The sequence below is a fragment of the Acipenser ruthenus genome, chromosome 27, assembly GCF_902713425.1.
Source record: "Acipenser ruthenus chromosome 27, fAciRut3.2 maternal haplotype, whole genome shotgun sequence".
Taxonomy (NCBI): Eukaryota; Metazoa; Chordata; class Actinopteri; order Acipenseriformes; family Acipenseridae; genus Acipenser; species Acipenser ruthenus.
In genome coordinates, this window is record NC_081215.1 from 281,436 (window position 1) to 303,683 (window position 22,248).

Consider the following 22,248-nt stretch of genomic DNA (forward strand, 5'->3'; position numbering starts at 1 on the left):
AAGTGCTGCAACACTTTTGTCCACCGCTGTACAGCTTTACGCAATGCAAGATTTGACATAGATCTTGAACAAATAAAATATGATACAAATATACCAGCTCTATGGCTAGTTTGAGGCTGGAAACGACTAGTTAACGTATTATTAACCAGTTATTTTAAAAGCCTGACAAGGAAGTAAGCTTAAAAAAATAGTCCCGCACAATTCTGCTGTTTTGAAGATGTCGTAACAACAGTTCGCGAGTGAAGTTAGAGCTGTGATTCGGATGCCTTTGCATGTCAGGCCCTATGATATGTATTCATTTTTCTTATGGGCTTTGGTGCAGTCTTTGTACGCGGTGTAGGTTACATTTCTTATTGTAGGCGGTAATTAAAATTGATCCTCTGTAAAACAGATTGAAGGATTGCAGTGGATTTATTCAATGTGTTGTGACACTCTTTCTTTTTGTCCGGGACCTATCCTGTTCAGCTGGTGGCTGAAACGTGTTTTACGGTTCATGCGGGTTTTTTTTTTTTTGGTCCCCTGAGATCGGGGATGTGTAGCCCTGTGAAAATAAATTAACTCCCATTACACACAAATTAACAATGTCACTACATGAGTGTTGGCAAAACTTTGCCTTTCGCATCAGCCACCAAGCGGCCATCCACTGCTTGCATTGAAGACGTGTGTGTGTGTGTGTGTGTGTGTGTGTGTGTGTGTGTGTGTGTGTGTGTATATATATATATATATATATAATTACTGTATTGTAAGCTGTACTCGGCTTCATTGGAAGGTAACCGACAGCAGCTTCAAAGAGATCAGAGAAAACCAGGCATGACTAAGAGAGATTTTGTTTGGTTTAAAAGAGAGAGAGGAGAGGGGGTAGTCAAAACTGTTCTGAAGTACAACTCGTAACTTTTTTTTGGAAGAGAAATACTTCAACGACTTAAATGCGACTGCACGAGTGCTCTTGAAAATAATAATGGTTTTACTTGTATCGAGTTGCGGACTCGAAGTTATTTTTTAGGGTGTAATAAAATATGCATGAACAACGGGGATTGGCTTTCAAGTAAATCGAGAGTATCCATACGAGCAGGTTTACGATTCCTATAGTCCCAATAACCCTGATCTGTTTAACCTGTCAATAAAATAATCCGCCGAACTCAAAACCCGAGTTTAAGAGTATATAGTATAAGTTTTAAAAGGCATTTAGTGAAAGTATCCCACAGGCGTTATTAAAGATCAACCAGACACGATCACTGTAAACAACGAGAACGCAGTTCAGGACTCCGCTCACTTACATTTCCAGATGATGTATTTTTTATTAATTATTTTCATGCATCTGTATGTGTTAGATTTGAGTCTGTGTGTTTTATTTTTTATAATACACATGCGTTCATTAATACTCCACTAAGCACTTGTGTCGTTTGTAAATAAAAATACGAAATGGAAAGACAGACAGAGAGGGACTCGGATACAACACGCTTTGCGTAAGCAGAACGCACCCGTTCAACACTTTGTTATAAAGCACACCCTACTTTGGGTTAAATGTAACACAATCTGTGTTCTGAATCGCATGCTCAAAACACCGTGTTGTTTTCCTTTATGAAGCATAAACCTGTTCATTTTACAGCTCTAGAATGCACATAATACGAAACCAAATTATTAATAATCATGTTTGTGTTATTGCTGTCCTATCTGTTTTAATGCTTACTGATATCAATAATAATGATACAAATAACAGCCCTAATTATATGTATACAGTAATTCCAAAAAGTACATATCCTGCATTCTTCAGGATTGCGATATGTCTCCACGGTGTGTTCGCGAGGAATGCGACAGTGTGAAGCGGTAAGAAGCTGCATTGTGTGCGGCGCTCTTAAGAAATCCATTTCCAATCTCTGCACTGTCTCCTGAAATATGGCTCGTCTTAAAACTGATTTACAGTTATCCCCAGAAGAGTGGGTGACACACGGCATTTATCCAGCAGCAACAATGAGAGCAATGGAACGGATAGATCGCCCAGCATATGGGGAACAAAATATACAAAGTAATATAAAATGTCCTTTCCAACGCCAGAAACAGTCTCCACGTTTTGCTTTCGGGTTCCTGTGATTGATGCTTGATTTAATCCGATGCTGGGTTACAGAGTCCCAGGTGGGAGAAGCGGGTCTTATGTGCCTCGGCAGCCCGTGTGAAGTGAACCAAACCCGGACAGAGGATCCTCAGCTCCGCGTCTGGGCGAGCAGGTACCCCCACCGGCACACATACATGTGAAATCGCCATTTCACCCTTCCACACTCCCTAATTGTTGGGAAAATTATTTGTGAAATTGCTTTCCACCAGGAGTGCTTTGCACGGCAATTTCCACACCATTTTGTATATGCACGGGGGTCCAGCCGAGCCGACACACGCACAGCGCTCTCTAAATAACAGTAACAATGCAAAACTACTGTAATAATATAAACCAAAGGAAATTGTCCCTCGGCTATTATTGAAATAAAGTCGGCGCTTCAGCTGTCTTCATTAAATGCTGTAACTCGCACAGCATTCGTGTTAATTTCTGTCATCAGTTATGATTATTACAGCTTGCATATAAAACACTTGCTCTAGTTTTTTTAGTCCCACTAAAGATGATAATAAAACTAGACTTTCGCTCACTGCATACACAAGTGTACGCAATTCCTGCTGAAACAGTAGCACGTGTTCAATGAAAGCAGCTTTTCACTCAGGGAGCCCTGCAGGAATACCTGATTATGCGGCTCGTCTATCAATACAGAGCTCTTTTTTTATGATCTAGCCTGTATTGTAGTTTGCTGGTTAAACCACCTTTTTTTAAAAGTTAAACAAGTCTTTCATCTTATAAACCGCTCACTGGACCGTGTACGCAGAGATAGCTATTTCCAGTTTTAGCACCTGCCGTCCTTTCATAACAATTTCGCCTTTAAAAAAATATGCACTCCAATAACAACCCAATAATAAAATTTATCCATATGAAATATTAAGGAAGGGATCTCCACCATTTCAATAAGGGTTCGGGGCTTAGAGACTTTTGAAAGTTGGTTTGGTCACGGTGAGAAGCGGGAGTGTTTGATCTTAGCTTTATAACCCAAAGGAAACCCAATCTCGGTTTAGAGGCTTGTGCAAACCCGATTGTAAAACCCATTCACATGAAATTATAGATTTTTTAATTTAAATCTGGCTGGACAGTGTGTTCGCTTTCACCTGCTGTAGACAGAACCACTTCAAAACCCCGATCTCTCGGTAGAACGAGTTGCCACCGTTACAAAAATAAATAAATCCAGTGTTTATTAAAACGTGACATCAAGTTTATTTATTGGGTAATGGAATGAGATTGCGCGGTAACATTGCAACCACACCATTGCATAAGACAGCGTTAATATGACAGACATGTATATTTAGCCTATATAAAGGTCTGTATTAAATTAAGGACCGTGCATGTATTTCACCGCCTACTTTTTTTTAACACATTTTATGTTATTCATATTATTGAACGTTTTCTCTGAATTCTTTACAACAATATTCGAATCATAGAACCTTTAGGAGTTTTAATAAATCGGTGGTTCGAATTTAGAACCCTCTGCTGTTCAGACAACACATTTTTCTAGAATCCAAAAAACGGGTTCTAGATGACGCTGTTCTGTACAGGACACAGTACCCTCTTCCTTACACTCCCCTTGTGCAGAAATATTTGCTTATTGACCATGTGTAATAATATATATATATATATATCTAGACTGCTGATCCAGTATTGCATGATATAGTAAAAATTTAAGTTTATATAAAGTAGTGTTAATTAGAATTAATACAGATTCAAAGATAGAAGTAAAAATGACGTCACAATATATAGAACACCATTACATCATGTAAGAATAAATCATGGATTTGAATGTAAACAATAACAAGTAGTTGTCATGCCGTCAAAAACCTATAAATACCTCCAATGTTTGGATTCAAACACAGGCTCCCTTGAGAAAGATATGTACAACATATCGAAACGTTGGGCAGCTGGCTCTTTGAGCTAATATATATATGTGTATGTGTGTATATATAATATATATATATAAAATTTGTTAAATCCATTAGTTGACACTGGTATGCAATGTTTCAGTAATGTGCACTGTTGTAATATTTCTACATGTATATAAATAAGTTTATCTCCCTTGTATGTTGTTGTATATTATTATTATTATTATTATTATTATTATTATTATTATTATTATTATTATTATTATTATTATTATTAATAAAATATCCATAAACTTGCAGCTTTTTGAAAACACGTCAATGCACAATGAAGACTCGCGCCTTGCCATGTTTGTTTCAAAGGTAACAGTGAAATGTTTGCCGAAGCACAACCCAGTTTGCTGTGTGTGTGTTGTTTTGTTTGTGTTATTCACACATTTACCACAAGCTGCTGTGTTTATGGGTGTTGCATAACAACACCTTCCCAGAAAGACTGTCCACATCGTTTTATTGGACACGGTGTCTGTGCGGGTATTTGGAGGAAAGCACATTTTGATTTGGAGACGAAAAGACCCATGTTGGGTTTATAGGATTAGGAAATAACTAGTGTATGTGTCTCCAGTTGGGAATGTTTCATTTATTGTAGGATTCGCAGTGATCTTGGAGGGAGAGAAAGCCCTTTTTAACACAGGAAAACGCAGATTTAGGGAGGATTGGCGTCATACCCTGCGGTGAAGAGCAGCTCCTCCGAGTCCTGAAAAGAAGTCACCTTCAGAGAGAACACTGCTTCTTACACAGAGAAGAGGGTCAAGTGAAGCATTCACGATGAGAAACGAGCAGAGACGAGGCGTCTTGAGATCACTAATGTGAGGGTGCCCCGCTATCCTTACAAAAAAAAAACAAAAAAAAAAACACTGATAATCGCTTCAAACACAAGTGGATTTTTGAAACAAATTAATTAATTGTGGGATTGCCAAAGTCAAACGCGTGTCGATTTAATGCGTTTTTTTACGCACTTATAACACACACTTGTATTCACCTGAGAAACAATGTGTTTATACATTTTTAATAAAAAAGATGACTCCTGCGCTCCTCTATAGAGCTATTAAAAGTGGTTTCGAAAGCATTACATTTGGAATCCAATCAGGGGTTCGAATTATTAATAATCTAATTGGATTCTACGTGGAACCCAACATACAGAACCCTCGTTGACTCGGTAGAGAAGGACGGGTCTTTAACACACACAGTTCTGACAGAGAAAGCTCACATGTTCTACACAGAGCTCTCCTAGTATCTCAATGTCATTTTTTTAGTCGATCGCCCATGAAATGTATGTGTGGATTATATACATTTAGATGGTATGCATCCTTCTTGTAGTGTATACTGTTCGTATGTGTCCTGGTGTTATGATGACAGAAGTCTGTTAAAAACGAAGGAGCAATTTTAGTTTTTTTTTGTAATTAATTAATTAATTTATTTATTTCTTAGCAGGCTCCCTTATCCAGGTCGACTTACAGTCGTAAACAAAAATACATTTCAAGAATCACAGTACAAGTGATAATACAATTAAGAGCAAGATAAAATACAATCATTTCAGTTATTGTTATTGTCATGATAGTCATTAAAAGCAAGGAGATGCTCACCCGCTGCATGTGGAAACTCAAATAAAATCAATGCAACTTTTATATATAATCAAACATGCTGCATGCTGTAGCGTTATTTCTTTATCATTATTAATATTAAAAAATACAAGCCTATTTTTAATAAATGAAGTAAGCAATATTTAACCTATCTAGCTATATACAACATGCATGCATATTCACCAGTAGTATGTATTGTTAAGGTTTTATCAAATAAGTATTCATTTTTATTTAATAATAATAATAATAATAATAATAATAATAATAATAATAATAATAATAATATACAGATCAAAGGTCATACCGGGTGGTTGGCCGACTGGCTCAATCAGTGGTATAGTAAAAAAATAAAAAAATAAAAAAGTCAACCATTTTTATGTATGTATGTATGTATGTATGTATGTATGCATTTACAGCCAGAACGAGGCGGCGGTGGAATGGATTAAAATGAATCGAGTGTGTGCATTGACGGTCTGCGCGCCACGCGATTGGTCCAGCGCTCCATAGCGATGCCCCTCCGCGCGTCCCATGAATAAAAGAACAGGCTGGGAGCCTATCGGAGCGCAGCGCTCCCTCCTCCACACAGTGAGCCAAAGTTGGCCCCTTCAACAACTCTCAAGCTCCAAGCAGACTTTGCTATCAAAAACTACCAGACCTTTTAGTAAAACACAGCAAAGAATTGAATAACCTTTGCCCAACGTCTGTTTGAGTCCTAGATACATTCCCACACACGCACAAGGACTCGCACTGAACACTGTAAAGAGCCATGCTCCTTGTTGCATTTCGACTTTAAAAAAGCCGACATTTTCTTTCTTTCTTTCTTTTTCTCTTTCTTTATTTCTTTATTTCAATCATTCCTTGACTTTTCTTTGTGTTTTTGTATTGGTTTTTGCATTCCAAGTGTGTGCATCTGGCTGGATCTTTTTTCTAGGGGGGAGTTGGTTTTGACAGAAGACGCTGCCTAATAATTTGACACTATCTATATTGTTAAGCAGTCACCAGTCTGGACTTGTTTGCGGCCAAAAGAACTTTGCAATATTTCCGCCTGCTTGTTATTGACTATACGGTATGGCAAGTTTAGCAGGCACCGTTCCGAGAATGATGCGACCCGCGCCGGGCCAGAATTACCCCCGTACTGGATTTCCATTGGAAGGTACGTAACAAAAAAAAAAATCATAATGCAAACTTTTCTTTTCAGCTGTCAAATACTCTTATTATTTTATGCATTTACATGCATGTTTTGTTATATATTTTTTCAGCATGTCATTCCACGTTTTGTGTTGTTATACTTTACAGTATGCAATCCATGTTCGTGTATATGGCAAAACCATTATTTTGCTTTTAAGATGGGAATTGTCTTTTGAAAAGTATTTTGGAAACCAAACTATTTGTGTTGCCTTTCGTGTATTTTTCTTGTTTGTAGTTTTGAACCTGAATGTATTTTTTTTTCAAAAACAAGGCTCCTGTTGGCAGTTTGATAACTAAAATAGAAAATGCGAAAGAATTAAGTATTTTTGAAAGCAGACACTGTTTGGGCATCACGTATTAGTTTGTGTGTTTTGAATCACTTTGTTCCCTGATATTGGAAGAGGCTAGTCTTTGTTTAACCTACCGGTACAATGACAAGCAATTTAATATTAAACCCACTTGTATTCAAGGGCAGCTACAATAGCAATTACCAATTATTGCGTGTGAGACTTTAATCTGAAAACATATGCATTCACACGCACCGCAGTTCTCGAAAGCTTTCTAAATCATAATTTTATTAGGTTTTGCTATAGCAGCAGTTTTATATGAAATCGGTGCATGCGAGTATAATAAAATACTCATAAAGTTCAACCATTAAATTGAAGACTTGATGAGTGTTTGTATAATAATCACTGCAGCTGGGGGTGGAGGATAGGAAGAGGGTTTTGGGTTAGAATTTCCAGGCAAAAAAAAAGAGCAATTGTATTTGCATTTATTAATCTTGAATTCAATGGGGAAAGGGATCTGGGCAAAAAAAAAGAGCGTGCTCAAGTGGCTCGCGCGAAACTGCACAAAAACACGAAGCTTGCAGCTTGCACAGCAAGGCAGATTTCTTCAAGTGCCCGAGTGTAGCAAATGAAAGTAAAACACATCGCAAAGCGGTGTCTCAAAGGATTACATCAATATTTGAACAACATGACTAGGAATAATGAAGGCGGAAAGTGCCGCAATCTCTAGCACCTCTTGAATGCAGAATTGGCCTCTCAAGTAGAATCTGTCGCTAATGATATTTCCTGCGAAGTGCTTGTCAGGTTTACTGTAAATTAGCACTGCATGAGACTCATTTTCAACACGGCCGATGTGAAGCAGAGGTCTCGATGGAGGCGTGGGGATTACGATTGAAAAGACACGACGGTTTTAGATCTGTTTGAAATGAACATGTCACCCCCGCGACCTTATAAAGTTGCTAGTTTTTTCAAACTGCCTTTACGCATTCAAAAATAAATACGCATTTACTCACAGGCTTGTATGCACGGCGACGGATTATGAAGCGTGCTATGTACTTTACTAATGTAACAGCAATTGAAAGACTATAAAAATTAATGTATATACACAAAATGATTCGGTAGGTTAAGAATTATATTGTTTGGGTAATAAATGAATCGTATGTTTTTGATAATTAATAATACACAAATATCTTTCAAAATAAATGCAATTGCTTTTTAAAAAATAATCTTCCTAACAAACAACGACGAGTATAATAATAGCGAATAATATGATAGATTAGCCATGGAAATAAATACAATCGTGTTTATCGAACAGTCTTTATTCGTTTTATATCACAGTAAATATATATATATATATATATATATATATATATATATATATATATATATATATATATATATATATATATATATATATATATATATATATATATATATATATATAAGCACATGGACTTCAAAACTGAGCACGAATTTATTTTGAGTTTATTTTGAAATTGATCTTGGATATATTTAATTATTTAATTATATTATTTAATTATATTTAATTATATATATATATATATATATATATATATATATATATATATATATATATATATATATATAAATTTAAAAAAAGATATCCATAATAATAATAATAATAATAATAATAATAATAATGCTTTTTATTATGTCAGTCTCCACTCCTTTGGGCCAAGGACGAGTGAACCAGCTCGGCGGGGTATTTATCAATGGCAGGCCGCTGCCAAATCACATCCGCCACAAGATAGTGGAGATGGCTCACCACGGCATCCGGCCCTGTGTGATCTCCAGACAGCTGCGAGTTTCTCACGGGTGTGTGTCCAAGATCCTGTGCCGGTACCAAGAGACCGGCTCGATCCGTCCCGGAGCCATCGGGGGAAGCAAACCCAGGGTGAGTAAAGAAGATGTCTGGGGAAAGTGAATAACGTCATCATCATATTAATAATAATGAATTAAATAAAATAAAGGTTGCCCTCTGAATTCTGGATATACCTCAGACCGTGGCCTATGACGCCAGCTCACAACTTTCTCCAAACTGAAGTTCTATATACAGAGTAGTGAAATGCACAGAATTTAGTTTTATTATTGTTAGGCCTAGTAGTATTATTAGTAGTAGTAATAGGATTATTAGTAGTATTATTAGTCGTAGTATTGTTGTTGAATTAATATTTACTAGAAAGTGTATGTTAACAATAAGTGCACTTTTCCAAAACTGGAAGGTGTGTGTTCAGTGTGTTACAAAGCAACTGGACTCGATTTGAAAATGCAGAATTGTAACTCCCGTTTCTGTAACCATTAACGCGTTTGCTGCAATTATTGCGCCTTACTAAAAAAAATACATTTTTTGCAGTATTATAAAATATAAATAAAAAATAGACAGCACGATACTAATAAGCGTGTTGTGTCGGTTTCGATTTTGACAGCTTGTGCATGCAGTTACACACAGTGATCTGTTCGCTACACGAAGAGCTTGTGCAACATTGTGTCAAATTTAAACAAACCGTAAAAAAAAATATTTATTGATGTGTTTGTTTATTTCTTACAATACCATTCAACACAAGCTCTCCTCTAATCAAACACATTCGATGCGTTTATATATTTTAGATTAAAGTCGATTCCTCTCTTTTTTTTCTGTGCAAATTTGATCCCAAAAGCAGGTAGCAACTCCCGACGTGGAGAAGAGGATAGAAGAATATAAGCGAGAGAATCCGGGCATGTTTAGCTGGGAAATCCGAGACAAGCTCCTGAAAGACGGGGTGTGTGACAGAGGCACAGTGCCTTCAGGTGAGGCTACCTCTGGTAAGCAACCTTCCTTTACTACCAAGTGCGCGCGCTCGCGGGCCATTCACAAAACAGACAGGGCTCCAGCCTGGACTGGACTGGACTGGAAACAGAGCGACAGACCTGCAACTGCCCGAGAGTCTCACTCGTGTTTGCTTGTTTTGTAAAAAAAAAAAAATTAACAGGTGTTTTTTTTTTGTTGTTTTTTTTTTCTAAATCTCCTTTCCAAAAAAAAAAAAAAAAAAGTTAGACGTTTAGCAATATGGCCGGATGTAATATATCACTGTACAGTTTGGGTAAAAACGAGGAGATACATTTGTGTTAAACCAGTTTGAGTTATTTGTAGTGTGTGTGTGTGTGTGTGTGTGTGTGCGTGTGTGTGTGTGTGTGTGTGTGTGCGTGTGTGTGTCTGTGTGTGTGTGTGTGTGTGTGTGTGTTTCAATCAGGAGTATTGCGTAAAGTTTTCGCACTCATTTTAAACGGCCATAATAATAACAGTAACATTTTTGGTCAGAAAAAATAACCAGTGCAACGTTAACCAGTAACACAAAACAGATCAATAATAACAGCGCTATCCGAAACCCTTAATACTGCTAGTAGTGGTGGCATTATTATTATTATTATTATTATTATTATTATTATTATTATTATTATTATTCAATTCAGATAAAGATATAAGCTGTATTAACGGTCATGCTATTTTATTAATATTATTTATTTATTGTTAATTAGTGAGTTCCATAAGCCGGGTCTTAAGAGCCCGGTTTGGAAAGAAAGAAGACGAGGATGAGTGTGATAAGAAGGATGAAGATGGAGAAAAGAAAACCAAACACAGCATTGACGGTATCCTTGGAGACAAAGGTAGAAATAAATAAATAAATAAATAAATGAATAAATAAATGAATGAACAGCTGGGTCATATCGGGCATGCATGCTATTTATGTATGGATTTATTTCTGCATTTGTTTTGGAGCGCAGTGCACAGTAGTTCTTGTTTTTGAGATTTTGAGATCGCTGCTCGTCACACACCTTGAAGCACTCTAGAGTTCAGACCCTGTGGTTTGTTTTGGCCTGTGGAAAATTATTTGATCAAGAGAGGATTTTTTGTTTTGTTTAAGTTTCCGAATATAAATATATAAGAAGCGTGAGGCTTGTTTATGTGCTAAGCGTGACTGCATTTGAACTGTCTAATAAAAGGCGTTTTCTTTAGCGTACAGCGTTATTTACAACGAAATATCATATTCTATTAACAAGTAAGCCTGTCAAAACGTGGTCTCCGCGTTTCATCAGCCGTGTCCTCATCCGGGGAGGAGACTTCTGCCTTGTATTTGACTGGGAAACGTATCCTCGGCACTGGAGGATTCTCCTGCTATGTCGCTGCTAGCTATAGTTACTCAATTATTTATAGGAGCCTTGACGCAAGGTATTTGGGACGAGTAAATGAATTTGTACAACAGCCTCCTCTCATCCTCTAAACGGTCCCTTGAAACTGTGTCTGACAGTTGAGCGGTTTGACCATCAATATCAATTAGAACGACTGGAATGTAACTTGTTAGATGAATCGAGTTGAGCCCTGACTCGAACTACACATACAGTAACTCAAAAGCGATAATAATAATAATAATAATAATAATAATAATAATAATAATAATAATAATAATAATAATAATAATTATTATTATTATTATTATTATTATTATTATTATTATTAATAATAATAGTGTACGCATTAGGAAGCTTGGAATTGTGTTTGCAACTATGATATTGTTGTTATCGTTCTTTAATTATTACCATATATATATATTGAGTTGGGTTTTTTTGGTCAAGTCTTAAATTGAGTCGAATTGAGAGAGGAGATCACACCTCCTTCCGGTATTGCTGTGCGGCTTTACTATGAGCAATACGAATATTACCTTTTTATTTTAGAGGAATTTCACACATTGTCACAGTGGGCGTTAAAAAAAAGTGTGCTGACCTTATAATTTGTATAATGTGTGTATGTCTTGCATAGACGTTATGGGATGGGTGGATTGGACGAGCATAGGGTTGCAGAGTATAACAGCCTATACTGGTAGCTTTACTGCATTTTAATGGGTTTTGTTCCGTGCTTTGGCACATTTCTCTGTGTTTTAATTGCTTGGCATAATTTAATAATTGGTTTAGTCGGATTAACGTATCTCTTTCCCTGGAATAAATTTCATTTGATTTTTTCCTCTCCTCTATGCCAGTTTTCCTTATCGTGACGTTTGACAGTAAAAGGCGTGTTCCGTCCAGTGGCGTTCTTGTTTAAAAAGAAGGTCTGTGTATCGAGTCTCTATTTAAATGGACCCTATTTTCTATAAGAGAGACAAAAAGTTACTAAATGAGACGATCAAACATTTGTCTAAGGGTTTAAATAAAAGTCCACAAAAGGTTTTTTTTTTCTTTATAAGATTCAGCCTTTTCTCCAAACTTGAAGATGAACTTCGTTAACAAAAAGCTTCTCGTCTATTGAGCACTTTTTTAAAGCGAGGATTCCGGGGTACAAAGACAAACATTAAAAAAGCAGACGGGCTAAATAGAGAACGGGCCTGTCCATTCTCATTTCAGGGACCCGCGGAGAAGAGAAAGAAAAAAGGTTAGGACAAAGGGCCAAAGGGGAAAATAAAAGGAGATGAATTATTCACTACTCCCCGCTGCTCGATAGTTTTTGTAATATTATAGAATCGTCTGTTGGAAAAGAATCGGCGTCGGGCAGTGCAAAGTGGTTCTTTCTTGTTTGGAAAGGGCCATTGCACATTTTGAAATCGGATCCATTGTGTACCGGATTGCGCACTTTGTGTTTGTGTGTGTGTGTGTGTGTGTGTGTGTGTGTGTCAACGTATCTTACGATTTAGGTCACATTTTGAAATACCTATACGGGAAATAAAAAGTGGGTAGCAGATTAACTTCATTCTATTTAAGTAGTTTTCGCTACTGTTTAGAAAACTTTTAATTTTTTTTAACTAGTTTTAAAAAAAGAATCGGCTGTCCTCTGCTGACGCTTTTGTTAATTTTCATGTATGTATTTAGTTATTTCTGTTTTTTTTTATTTCTGTCTGTTTTTCTATCGCCTTGTCTTCATGGCGTGTTTTATGGCTGATAATAATACAGTTACATAGGTGTTATATAAGCGCTTTTTCTCGATGTGTGCGCCTTCTCGTAGCTTTGAATTGCTCTGTCTTTTGAAGTTGTCGAGTTCTGATTTATGGATTTGCTTGCAGTCAGTATAGCCGACACCAGGAGAGTCGCCCACAACACATAGCATGCGCAGTTGGCGATGACAAAATCCAATTGTTTAAATAGCATTACAAAAAAAAAAATCAGGCTTTTGGGTATTACTCTTGGTGTATTTTTGTTTGTTTGTTTGGGAGTGTCGCTGCATTTTTTAATGTATGTATTTATTTATGTATTATCCCGTTACCGTTGTTCATAACTTTACACCCCAAGCGTTGCACCAAACTTTCCTTTGACGCGTTTCTGTCGTTCTTTTGTGTATTTTCCTGCGGGATGCAAGACTCAGAACACACTAAACGCTGTCCCTTTTTAAAACGCTTTTTTCTTTTTTTTAATTCTTAAAGATTCCTCTCTGCGCCTGTTGTGGTTCCATCACCCGCCTTGTATTTAATAACGTTAAGACTTATTAGAGGCAGCGATGAAAATGGTGGCTCTTGAATGGGTAGCTGTGTTGGAAAGGGGGTGTAATAGCTCGGGGACATGGTAAGAAATGTGTTTATCCCCAATCAGCCCTCACTCTCTGAGTTTCAAGCACAAACGTTATTTTGAAGGGTTTTAAGGGAGATTATTTTGAGCCTTTTATTTCTTTTCACTTTCATCTCTAAACGGCTCACTCCGGCTAGCCCTGGGCACAAATTCATGAGATTTTAGGTTTCGTTTATAGTTGTGAAGAGTTTTTTTTTTTTTTACATTTTTTTTTTTTGGGGGGGGGGGGGGGGCATTAGGAGCTCTGACGTGCTATCTAGAACTGGTTTGAGATTTTAAAAATAAATGCATGGAATACAAGTCATATTTTGATTGATATATTTTTAAATAAAACAAATTAAAATGATAGAGTTTAATTTTGGAGAAGTTAAATTTGAACTTGAAGGAAATGAACCTTTGGCGTTCTTTCTGGCTTTATTCTGAAAGTTTTGAATGGCATCCATTCAGCCTAACCATGATTGGCAATTACACTAAACTGCAGCTATAAACTGACTCGCGCAACAGAACAGATTGCATTCGAAAAGTATGTTGTCCTGATATTTCCATAGCAAGTTGTGCAGTCAACACAAATGCTACTATAAATACAAACGTTTCAACATGGCAGTTGTATTTGAGAGGGGAGGGGATGACCTGTTAGAAGCGACACAACAATATTAATGCAGAGAGCAATAATCGGAATGTATCAACGAAAGACATCTAAACAGTGTAGATTACAAGTCACTTGACTATTAAATAACTATTTCTTTAGTGTCTGTTTTGTACATTATAAAAATCAAACAAGAAAAAAACAGCCCTTAATAGCACGGGTTAACTGCACGCCCGTACAGTAGAGTCGAGCGACATTTACTCAATGCCAGCACAGGGCAGTTGTGAGGAAATGGGAACGCGCACACTGGTGCTCAGTATAAACAAACAATGGAAGGGTGCTCCATAATGTCGCTTCCAGTGGGCTGAGAAACACAGGGAAGCTGTAGAGAGATTGTGTTCCCTAGGACCTGCCAAATCCAATTAGAGAGAGAGAGAGAGAGAGAGAGAGAGAGAGAGAGAGTGAGAGTGTCAGTAATAATAATTAAACAACTTCTAGTCTTCACACCTGGAGGCAGTATTGGTGGTTTTGAGGGGGGGGGGGGGGGGTATCAGTCCATTTATCTGTAACAATCTGCATTGATTAAACCAACAAGCAGCCGTCTGTAAATATGTGTCAGAAAGAGACAGGCGAGGGACGCGTCAGCAAATCACCGGATTACCTGAGGTTCCCAATCTAATCAAACATAGACCAGGCAGGATTTACGAGCGCTGTGAGTGGGATCAGAAGAAATAATAGGGGCCGCTTGAAGGATAGAAGGGGGTCTAACAATCTCGTGCTTTAGGCTGGTTTCACTTTGCATTCGATCACATGCAAATATAAAAGGTGCAGTGTTCGGGGCGCGTAATCACTCACAGGGCTTTCTTGTTACCGAAGCGCAGAGACAAAGCTGAACAATAACGAGATAACACTCAGGCATGCAAACAAGAGCCATTGTCTAGCTGTAAAAAAAACAACAAAAAAACAGTTTCAGTTGCAAAGTGTAAATAAACAAGCTTCCTCGCTCACGCAAATGCAAGTGTGTGTTTTGACGTGTATGAAAGTGAACGAATGTTGCTTATAAGGATGAAGATACACACATTGCCTCACCTGGAAAGTCAAACTTGTAAGCTTTTGTCCATACACTGTGTAATAGAAAGCAGACCCCGTTAAACCCACTCCATCATCACCACACACACACACACACACACACACACACACACACACACACACAAAATGTGTTGCCGGGACAAACTAACATTGAAATATATAATGCATGTGTATATATTTTTGTAGTGAACTGAATTTTATATTTAGTCTAGAATAAGCCTCGTTGAAAGAAAAAAAAAGACGGGATGAGGCGAAAGACCACTTCAAACGAATTCGTCTGGATTGGTGAGAGGGAGATTTAGTGAAAGTACGGGGAAGTTATTTAGATATTAATAACATCTTCTCCTCAGGCATCGGGAGTCACTGCATCTGCACTTTCTCGCAGCTATTTGGCTGGGTTGAAATTGAGGGAGACCCAAATGTTGGGTAGAGATAACACAATCATCACAGCCCGGTCCTGTGGCTGTGCATCGCTGCATTAAACTGGGATTAACCTCCCCTTTCCCCCCTCGCCTCCTCGCCACCACATTTCATAGGAATTTTACATGGAAGGATTTCTTTTAGGAACATACAGGGGAGCCAGGACTCGGGGAGCAGTAAGGCACTTAGGAATAGAATGAAATCCTTTCACAAAATTACACTGGCGATAAAAAATAGCAAAAACATTATAGTAATAATACAAAATGCATTGACTGAGTGGTCTTGTCCCTTGTTAAAGAGGGAATACAGGGAGACTGAAACCTGCTCTTGCTTATGGAACAATCTCTCTCTCTGTATATATATATATATATATATATATATATATAGAGAGAGAGAGAGAGAGAGAGAGAGAGAGAGAGAGAGAGAGAGAGAGAGAGAGAGAGATAGATTATTATTATTTATTTCTTAGCAGACGTCCTTATCCAGGGCGACTTACAGTTGTTACAAGATATCACATTATTTTTACATACAATTGCATTATTTTTTACACAGTATTTTTTGCATATAATTACCCATTTATACAGTTGGGTTTTTACTGGAGCAATCAAGGTAAAGTACCTTGCTCAAGGGTACAGCAGCAGTGTCCCCCACCTGGTCAAGAGTCCAGAGCCCTGACCACTACTCCACACTGCTATGGATGGATGGATGGATGGATGGATGGATGGATGGGTGGATGGATGGATGGATGGGTGGGTGGGTGGGTGGATGGATGCAAGGGCAGATGTAAAGGTCTCATTCTCTTTCCAGAACGTATCCTGAGTAAGTGGAACCTTATAATAATAATATAGGAATATTGTTGGTGAAAAGCCATTTAGAAAGAAATTAGCTTGCAAGACCAACTTCATTACACGAAATCCTGATGAAGCCAATGACGTAATTCCTGGAACAAATCAAAAGCAAACGAACCGAACCAGCAATAAATAACCGGAAGTCTGAATCCGGAAGGTTCGGTTAAACATGTTTCATGTTATATCAGGGAGTGTTTAGCAGAAACGCGAAGGAATGGACGTATGTAAAGTCATAATAATAATAATAATAATAATAATAATAATAATAATAATAATAATAATAATATGGGGGGTGCAGAAGGAAGCACACTTTGAAATATTTTGTTATAGTTTTACATTAAACCAGACAGATGTTAAATGGTCTGCACATATTTCACTATGTATTCCTCCACAGTCGTTGCTGAATTACAGCCTCACATTATCTAAAGCGAAGACAATCCATTGCTCTCATTGCTGGGTGATAATTATGCTTTTGATTAAGAAATATGCAATTTGAACATGGTGCGTTTTTTGGGGGGTCCTTTTCAAAGTAGTATTTTTTTCTTGTTCCATGGCTGAAAATATGCAAGCAAAGATAAATGTAGACAGTGAGAAGGATTACATTTTTCAAACCGGACTTGCATGATGTCAGCTAATGCCAATTTATAAAGACGTGAGTCTTCTTGGTGGTGCGCAATTTTAGATTAGGCTCCTTCTTTGGAACGAATATTAATGCGCAGTTATTTCCAAGAGCAAAACGGTGACCTCTGAACTTGAGGCGGGACCCTGAAGTCGTCATGAAGGGGATTTGAGTTCGTTTTTGAAAGTTAGAGAAAAAGAAAGGGAAGGAGAAAAAGAGAGAGAGAAAGTAGGTGAGGAAAAGAGGCAGCTGAAGGAAATTGAGAAGCTTATAGTCTTTGATCCTTGGGTGCTTTTGCTTATCAGAAACATTTGCGGTGACAACACCACAATGGAAGTTCATCATATTACAGACGGACTGCGCTGCTTTCAAGGCAAGCTGTCTATTAATTAACAAGATCCCAGCGTGGTGGGACTGGCTCTATCTGCGCACACATATTACTGACGAGAATGGGCTTTCGGATCTCCTGGGATTTTATTTTTAAAAGGGGCAATCTTCTCTTTTTGGTCTTCTTAGGGGAAATTCTAAAGTCTACAGTGGAAGACATGGGGATTTTATCTCTCTGTATAAAGGAGAGTTGATAATCTGCGAGTACTGAGTAATTTTAAAAGCGCCCCCCCCCCCCCCCCCCCCGCCAAACCCCCCTCCATCATTTAAAGGTGTATGCGTTTTAATTTGACATGAACAGATAGTGTCTGTGCCAAGTCTGCATATTATTATTATTATTTGAATTCAATGTAATTAATAATAATAATTACATTGAATTTCATAGTATCCTTTAGAACGATTTTTATCCATAGAACGCATGCTTTGCAGAATTTGGGTAGAGGCACTAATGAGACTCTTATAAGGGTAATATCCTCTGTGACCTTGCTTACAGTTTAGGAACAAAACGAACAAACGACAAGCCCCCCCACCCCCCCGCTGGTATAAATGAAGGGAGGGCATTGCCCTGAAGGCTTCCAGATCAACCACTGCTTCTCTGTTTTATTGGCCGTCCCTAAAATTGGAGTGCCAGGGGAACTCTGCGTGACCCTGCCCGAAGACTAACGGGCTCAGTGTTTACTAGCACCCCTGCGGACCGGTGAGCTGCGGGCTTTAATCTCGGCTTGTCCACTCGACTCTCTCTGATCCGTGGCTCTGCCATTAACCCCTCCAAACGCAATAAGCAGTCGGGTGTCCGAGTGGGGTTCACCCTCTAGGGGGAAAAACAAGAACATGGAAACCAACTTTCTTCTGCCTTCCAGCGTGCTGTTTATTTCCTGAAGCTTACGTTCTTTACGCGTCTGTTTTAAATGTATTGCTTGTTATATGGGAGTGATGATATGAGGGATTGTTATGAAACTACCTTCATTAACTAATATAAGTGTGCACCTCTACTATGCAGATTCCATTACCAGAGTACAAAGCTGTAGTATTTCTTTTATCCAGGTAAAAATAAACAAATGAAATGGTGCGTGTGTAAAACAAGTTCTGTCTTTTCCTATAATACTCATTCTAACGCAACTTAATGTCCATACCATGTGACTATTTACAGCCATTATTATTATTATTATTATTATTATTATTATTATTATTATTATTATTATTATTATTATTATTATTATATGCGTTTTTACCTCGGCTTTATACCCAGTGACACAAGTCTGTTCAGGTACTAGCCTGCAGATTAAGGCGCCTGCAGTTTGCTCATTACAGGCTGGTAGGGATAGTTAGAGATAATTTAACCTGGAAAGACTGACTGATGAAAATGAATTGCGGTGTCGGTGATGTTTGCCTCCTAATTCAACAAGTGTCCTTTTTTACGCCTTGCAGAAACACGCTTTATAATGTATTTAATAGCAAAGACTGTACAATGCTCTCGCTGGTAAGTTGTGATGCGTTCGCGTGAATCCGCTGCAGCGTGATACAGTGTATTATTAAAAAGTCTATTCGAACAGTGAGTTCAAATTAAAGGGTGACGTGTGTGATTTGATAAGGCTGTTATCCAGGCAGTGTGAGAGTTTGGGGAGGGGATACGGTACGGTGCTGTGTATGCACTGTGCGCGAGTGCAAGTGACGTTTGTTTGCTGGAGGGGTCATTAGGGGGGGCAGAGAAACGGTGTAACTTGAGGAGAACAACATTCGCGCCAGCTAGAGCGCAAAACAATTAATTTAAACCCAAATAAAACATGATAAGTAAATACACATCGACACTATATCATGTTTAAGAAGCCTATATCGGCGCACAAAGTGAAACTTTTGATGTATTTTACATTTTGAGCGTGCAGAACGGCTTATTGCATTTTTATTTTAGTCTTCCTAAACTTAGATTTTTGTCTCCACTATGCATTAAAATAATGTTCTTTTCTTTCATGTTTTTTTTTTTAATTTCTCTTTTTTTCATTTGAATCGAGCCCTTGTTTACTCTCCTTTACTGTCCGCTACACATTCACAGTGCATTAAGAAGAGCCACTTTAGAAAGACAAACATCTTCGAGTAAAGAAACCAAACCAGAAAATGGGAGCTTGAATGGGAGAATAGTTTCGCGGCCCCTTTGCCATGGAGTGTGCAGCAGCCTCGCGCTAATCCCGCTTTCATTTTTACCGACAAATGCCAAGAATCTTTATCTGTCTCGGGAGCCATCGGGAGACTGATTAGTCAACAAAAGGACGTCATTGCACAAAGAAAGAAACGGGAGCGCGGTGCTTTGGAGTCGCGGAACTCTGTGCATTAAAATCCACCCCCCGACCCAGCTCAGTTAAAGACGAGAGAGCAAATATGTTAGCCTTGGAGGAGAGCAATAATATGTGCAGAAACACTAACACCTGCTTTAAAAAAATATACAAATTCAAACAAATTTAATGAAAGTAGAAAAAGAAAAGTTTGATAAACTCACAAAAGAACAACAAATTAAATAATAAAAAAAGCAACACAACCCAGAACAGAGGCGCTGAACTATACGCGAGTGTGAGAGAGCCGCTTCCAACTTGAAATGTGTTTTTATCAAACTTCTTAAACTGCCAGGGTGACTGCAAAGACCCGAGGGATGCGCAGGAAACACGGAAATCGTGTCCATTTTTACAAGAAGGCTGACAGTTCCACCGCCGGCCTTTGCGAGTCTCTAGGCGGCCAGACAGGCAGCAGCTTCCCTTTCATTTGATATGTGCTGCTCTCGGTTAACTTGCTATTTTGTGCATGACTGGTTCATCAGACACCGCTGTGCAGAGACTTGAAGGGGCGCTCCCGGGGGTTGTGGATTGTGAAGCTTCTGTATTTAAACATTTCATTCATTTAGGTTTCCTCTGTAATATATCTGGGAGGAGGGGGGCTGTTGGGAGACCTCGCTTGGTAGGTGTAGCGGGCCCCGGGTCATGTGTTCGTCCCCCAATACAGACCTTTCTGTTAGGTGTACGATAGAGCGTGCGGTTATTTATTTATTTAGACTGTGTTTGCATTGCAAAAACGAGAGAGAATAAATATCCGTGTATACCATGGTACAAGTGTTAGATTTCTATAATGAGAGATGAAGAATTTGGAACTCGCTGATTCATTCGCCCATAGGCAGATTCGAATAAGAGACAGCAGGACATGCGCAGCAGGACTCGGAATGACTCGACCACATTTTTTTTGAGCTTAGTAACCTTATAATTGTTTTAAATGGCTCTGTTAAACTGCAGAGGAGCGAAACATGTCATTTGTGTGTTTTTTTTTTTTTTTTTTTTAAATTAAGACCAGACCTGTTACCTGTTCTGTTTCGGACAAGCAGTTTGCATCATTTTATTTTTTTAAATAAATGAAATAAAAAAAGTGAAAGAAAAAATAAAGCAGAGATAAAAAAAAAGGAAGCTGGCATTTCAGGATTATAATTAAGTGTAAACTAGAACTAAGGCAAAGAGCGACTGTGCGGACAGCGCATCTTTAAAGGATTAACACTATGGATAATGAATGGACACCGTTCATAATAACAGGGTGTACCTGCGAGACTCAATCCCTCTGTAGTTAATCCAGACAGCGGAGGAAAATGTGCTCCCAAGTGTGGGCAACGGGGTTTATTACACGGCATTCAAATCGCTTCTCAGAAATGCTTACATGTCGTATTGCTGCCCTTTCTATATGCATAGCCTATATCTATTAAGAAACGCGTGCTTTTTATTGCAATGTGGCAAACTAATCACTGGCAAATTCAATTACAAGAAGCACATTTCCCAGGTACACAATATTCATTAGCGTTCACTGAGAGTTTTCAGCGCAATAATTGGTGCCTGTAATTTTTCTGCTATAAATACTGTTTTTTTGTTTGTTCTTTGTTATATTCTTAATACAATGATCAATATATTTTTTAAACATTTAATATGTTTGAACGATTTGGTAATTGCAGATGTATATCTGTCTGTAGCCCGTTTTAATTTTGATCCCCAGAAATGGGCGTCTTTGAAGATTGTGTACTTAGAAGTTACCTTTAAGCCTCGCAGTCAAACTGAGTTCAATAACGTTGTTGGTATTTTATAACCCGTCTCCGCGGTCTCTTACCCCACTGGTGGGGTTAATATCCAGCGCTCTGGGGTGTGGGGATTTTTCAAATCTCATTGCAAATAACCGAAAGATTAGCAGTAGTGGCTCCCTGGAAGAGAGACAATGGGGCAGCCTGGGTTGCAGTAAAATTGGAAAAGGAGAATTCCTAATCACCCCGGTACAAAGTTCAACAAGTCCGCTGGCATGGCTTTAAAAACTTTTTAAAACCATCTTACAACGGAGCAGCCCATACCGCGCGCAGGGCTGCACATTCCAACAGAAGGTAATACAACGCATTGTGGGCAATGGCTATCCCTGACCATACCTGCCCACTCCTGACCATTCCTGACCATACCTGACCATACCTCACCGCTGCGCGCAAAGGCGAGTAATATTAGCATGGGCACATTGTAGTTAGTTTTGTTTTATATACTAAAGCGTGGAGTAGTGGTTAGGGCTCTGGACTCTTGACCGGAGGGTCGTGGGTTCAATCCCAGGTGGGGGACACTGCTGCTGTACCCTTGAGCAAGGTACTTTACATAGATTGCTCCAGTAAAAACCCAATTGT

General features: G+C 38.3%; 1 protein-coding gene across 2 annotated transcripts in view; it reads left to right on the forward strand.

The window, feature by feature from the left end:
* The window catches only part of LOC117425012 (paired box protein Pax-7), a 100,350-nt gene that overhangs the window by 27,321 nt on the left and 50,781 nt on the right, over positions 1-22,248 (forward strand). Inside the window, exons 6-9 of one of the 2 annotated variants that reach the window (XM_059002101.1) lie at positions 6,024-6,756; positions 8,758-8,993; positions 9,757-9,886; positions 10,616-10,744. In XM_059002101.1, the coding sequence (XP_058858084.1) occupies positions 6,672-6,756; positions 8,758-8,993; positions 9,757-9,886; positions 10,616-10,744 (580 nt within the window). In that variant the 5' untranslated portion in view covers positions 6,024-6,671. Of the gene's footprint in view, positions 1-6,023; positions 6,757-8,757; positions 8,994-9,756; positions 9,902-10,615; positions 10,745-22,248 lie in introns of both variants that reach the window. The other variant, XM_059002102.1, reaches the window with a different exon arrangement.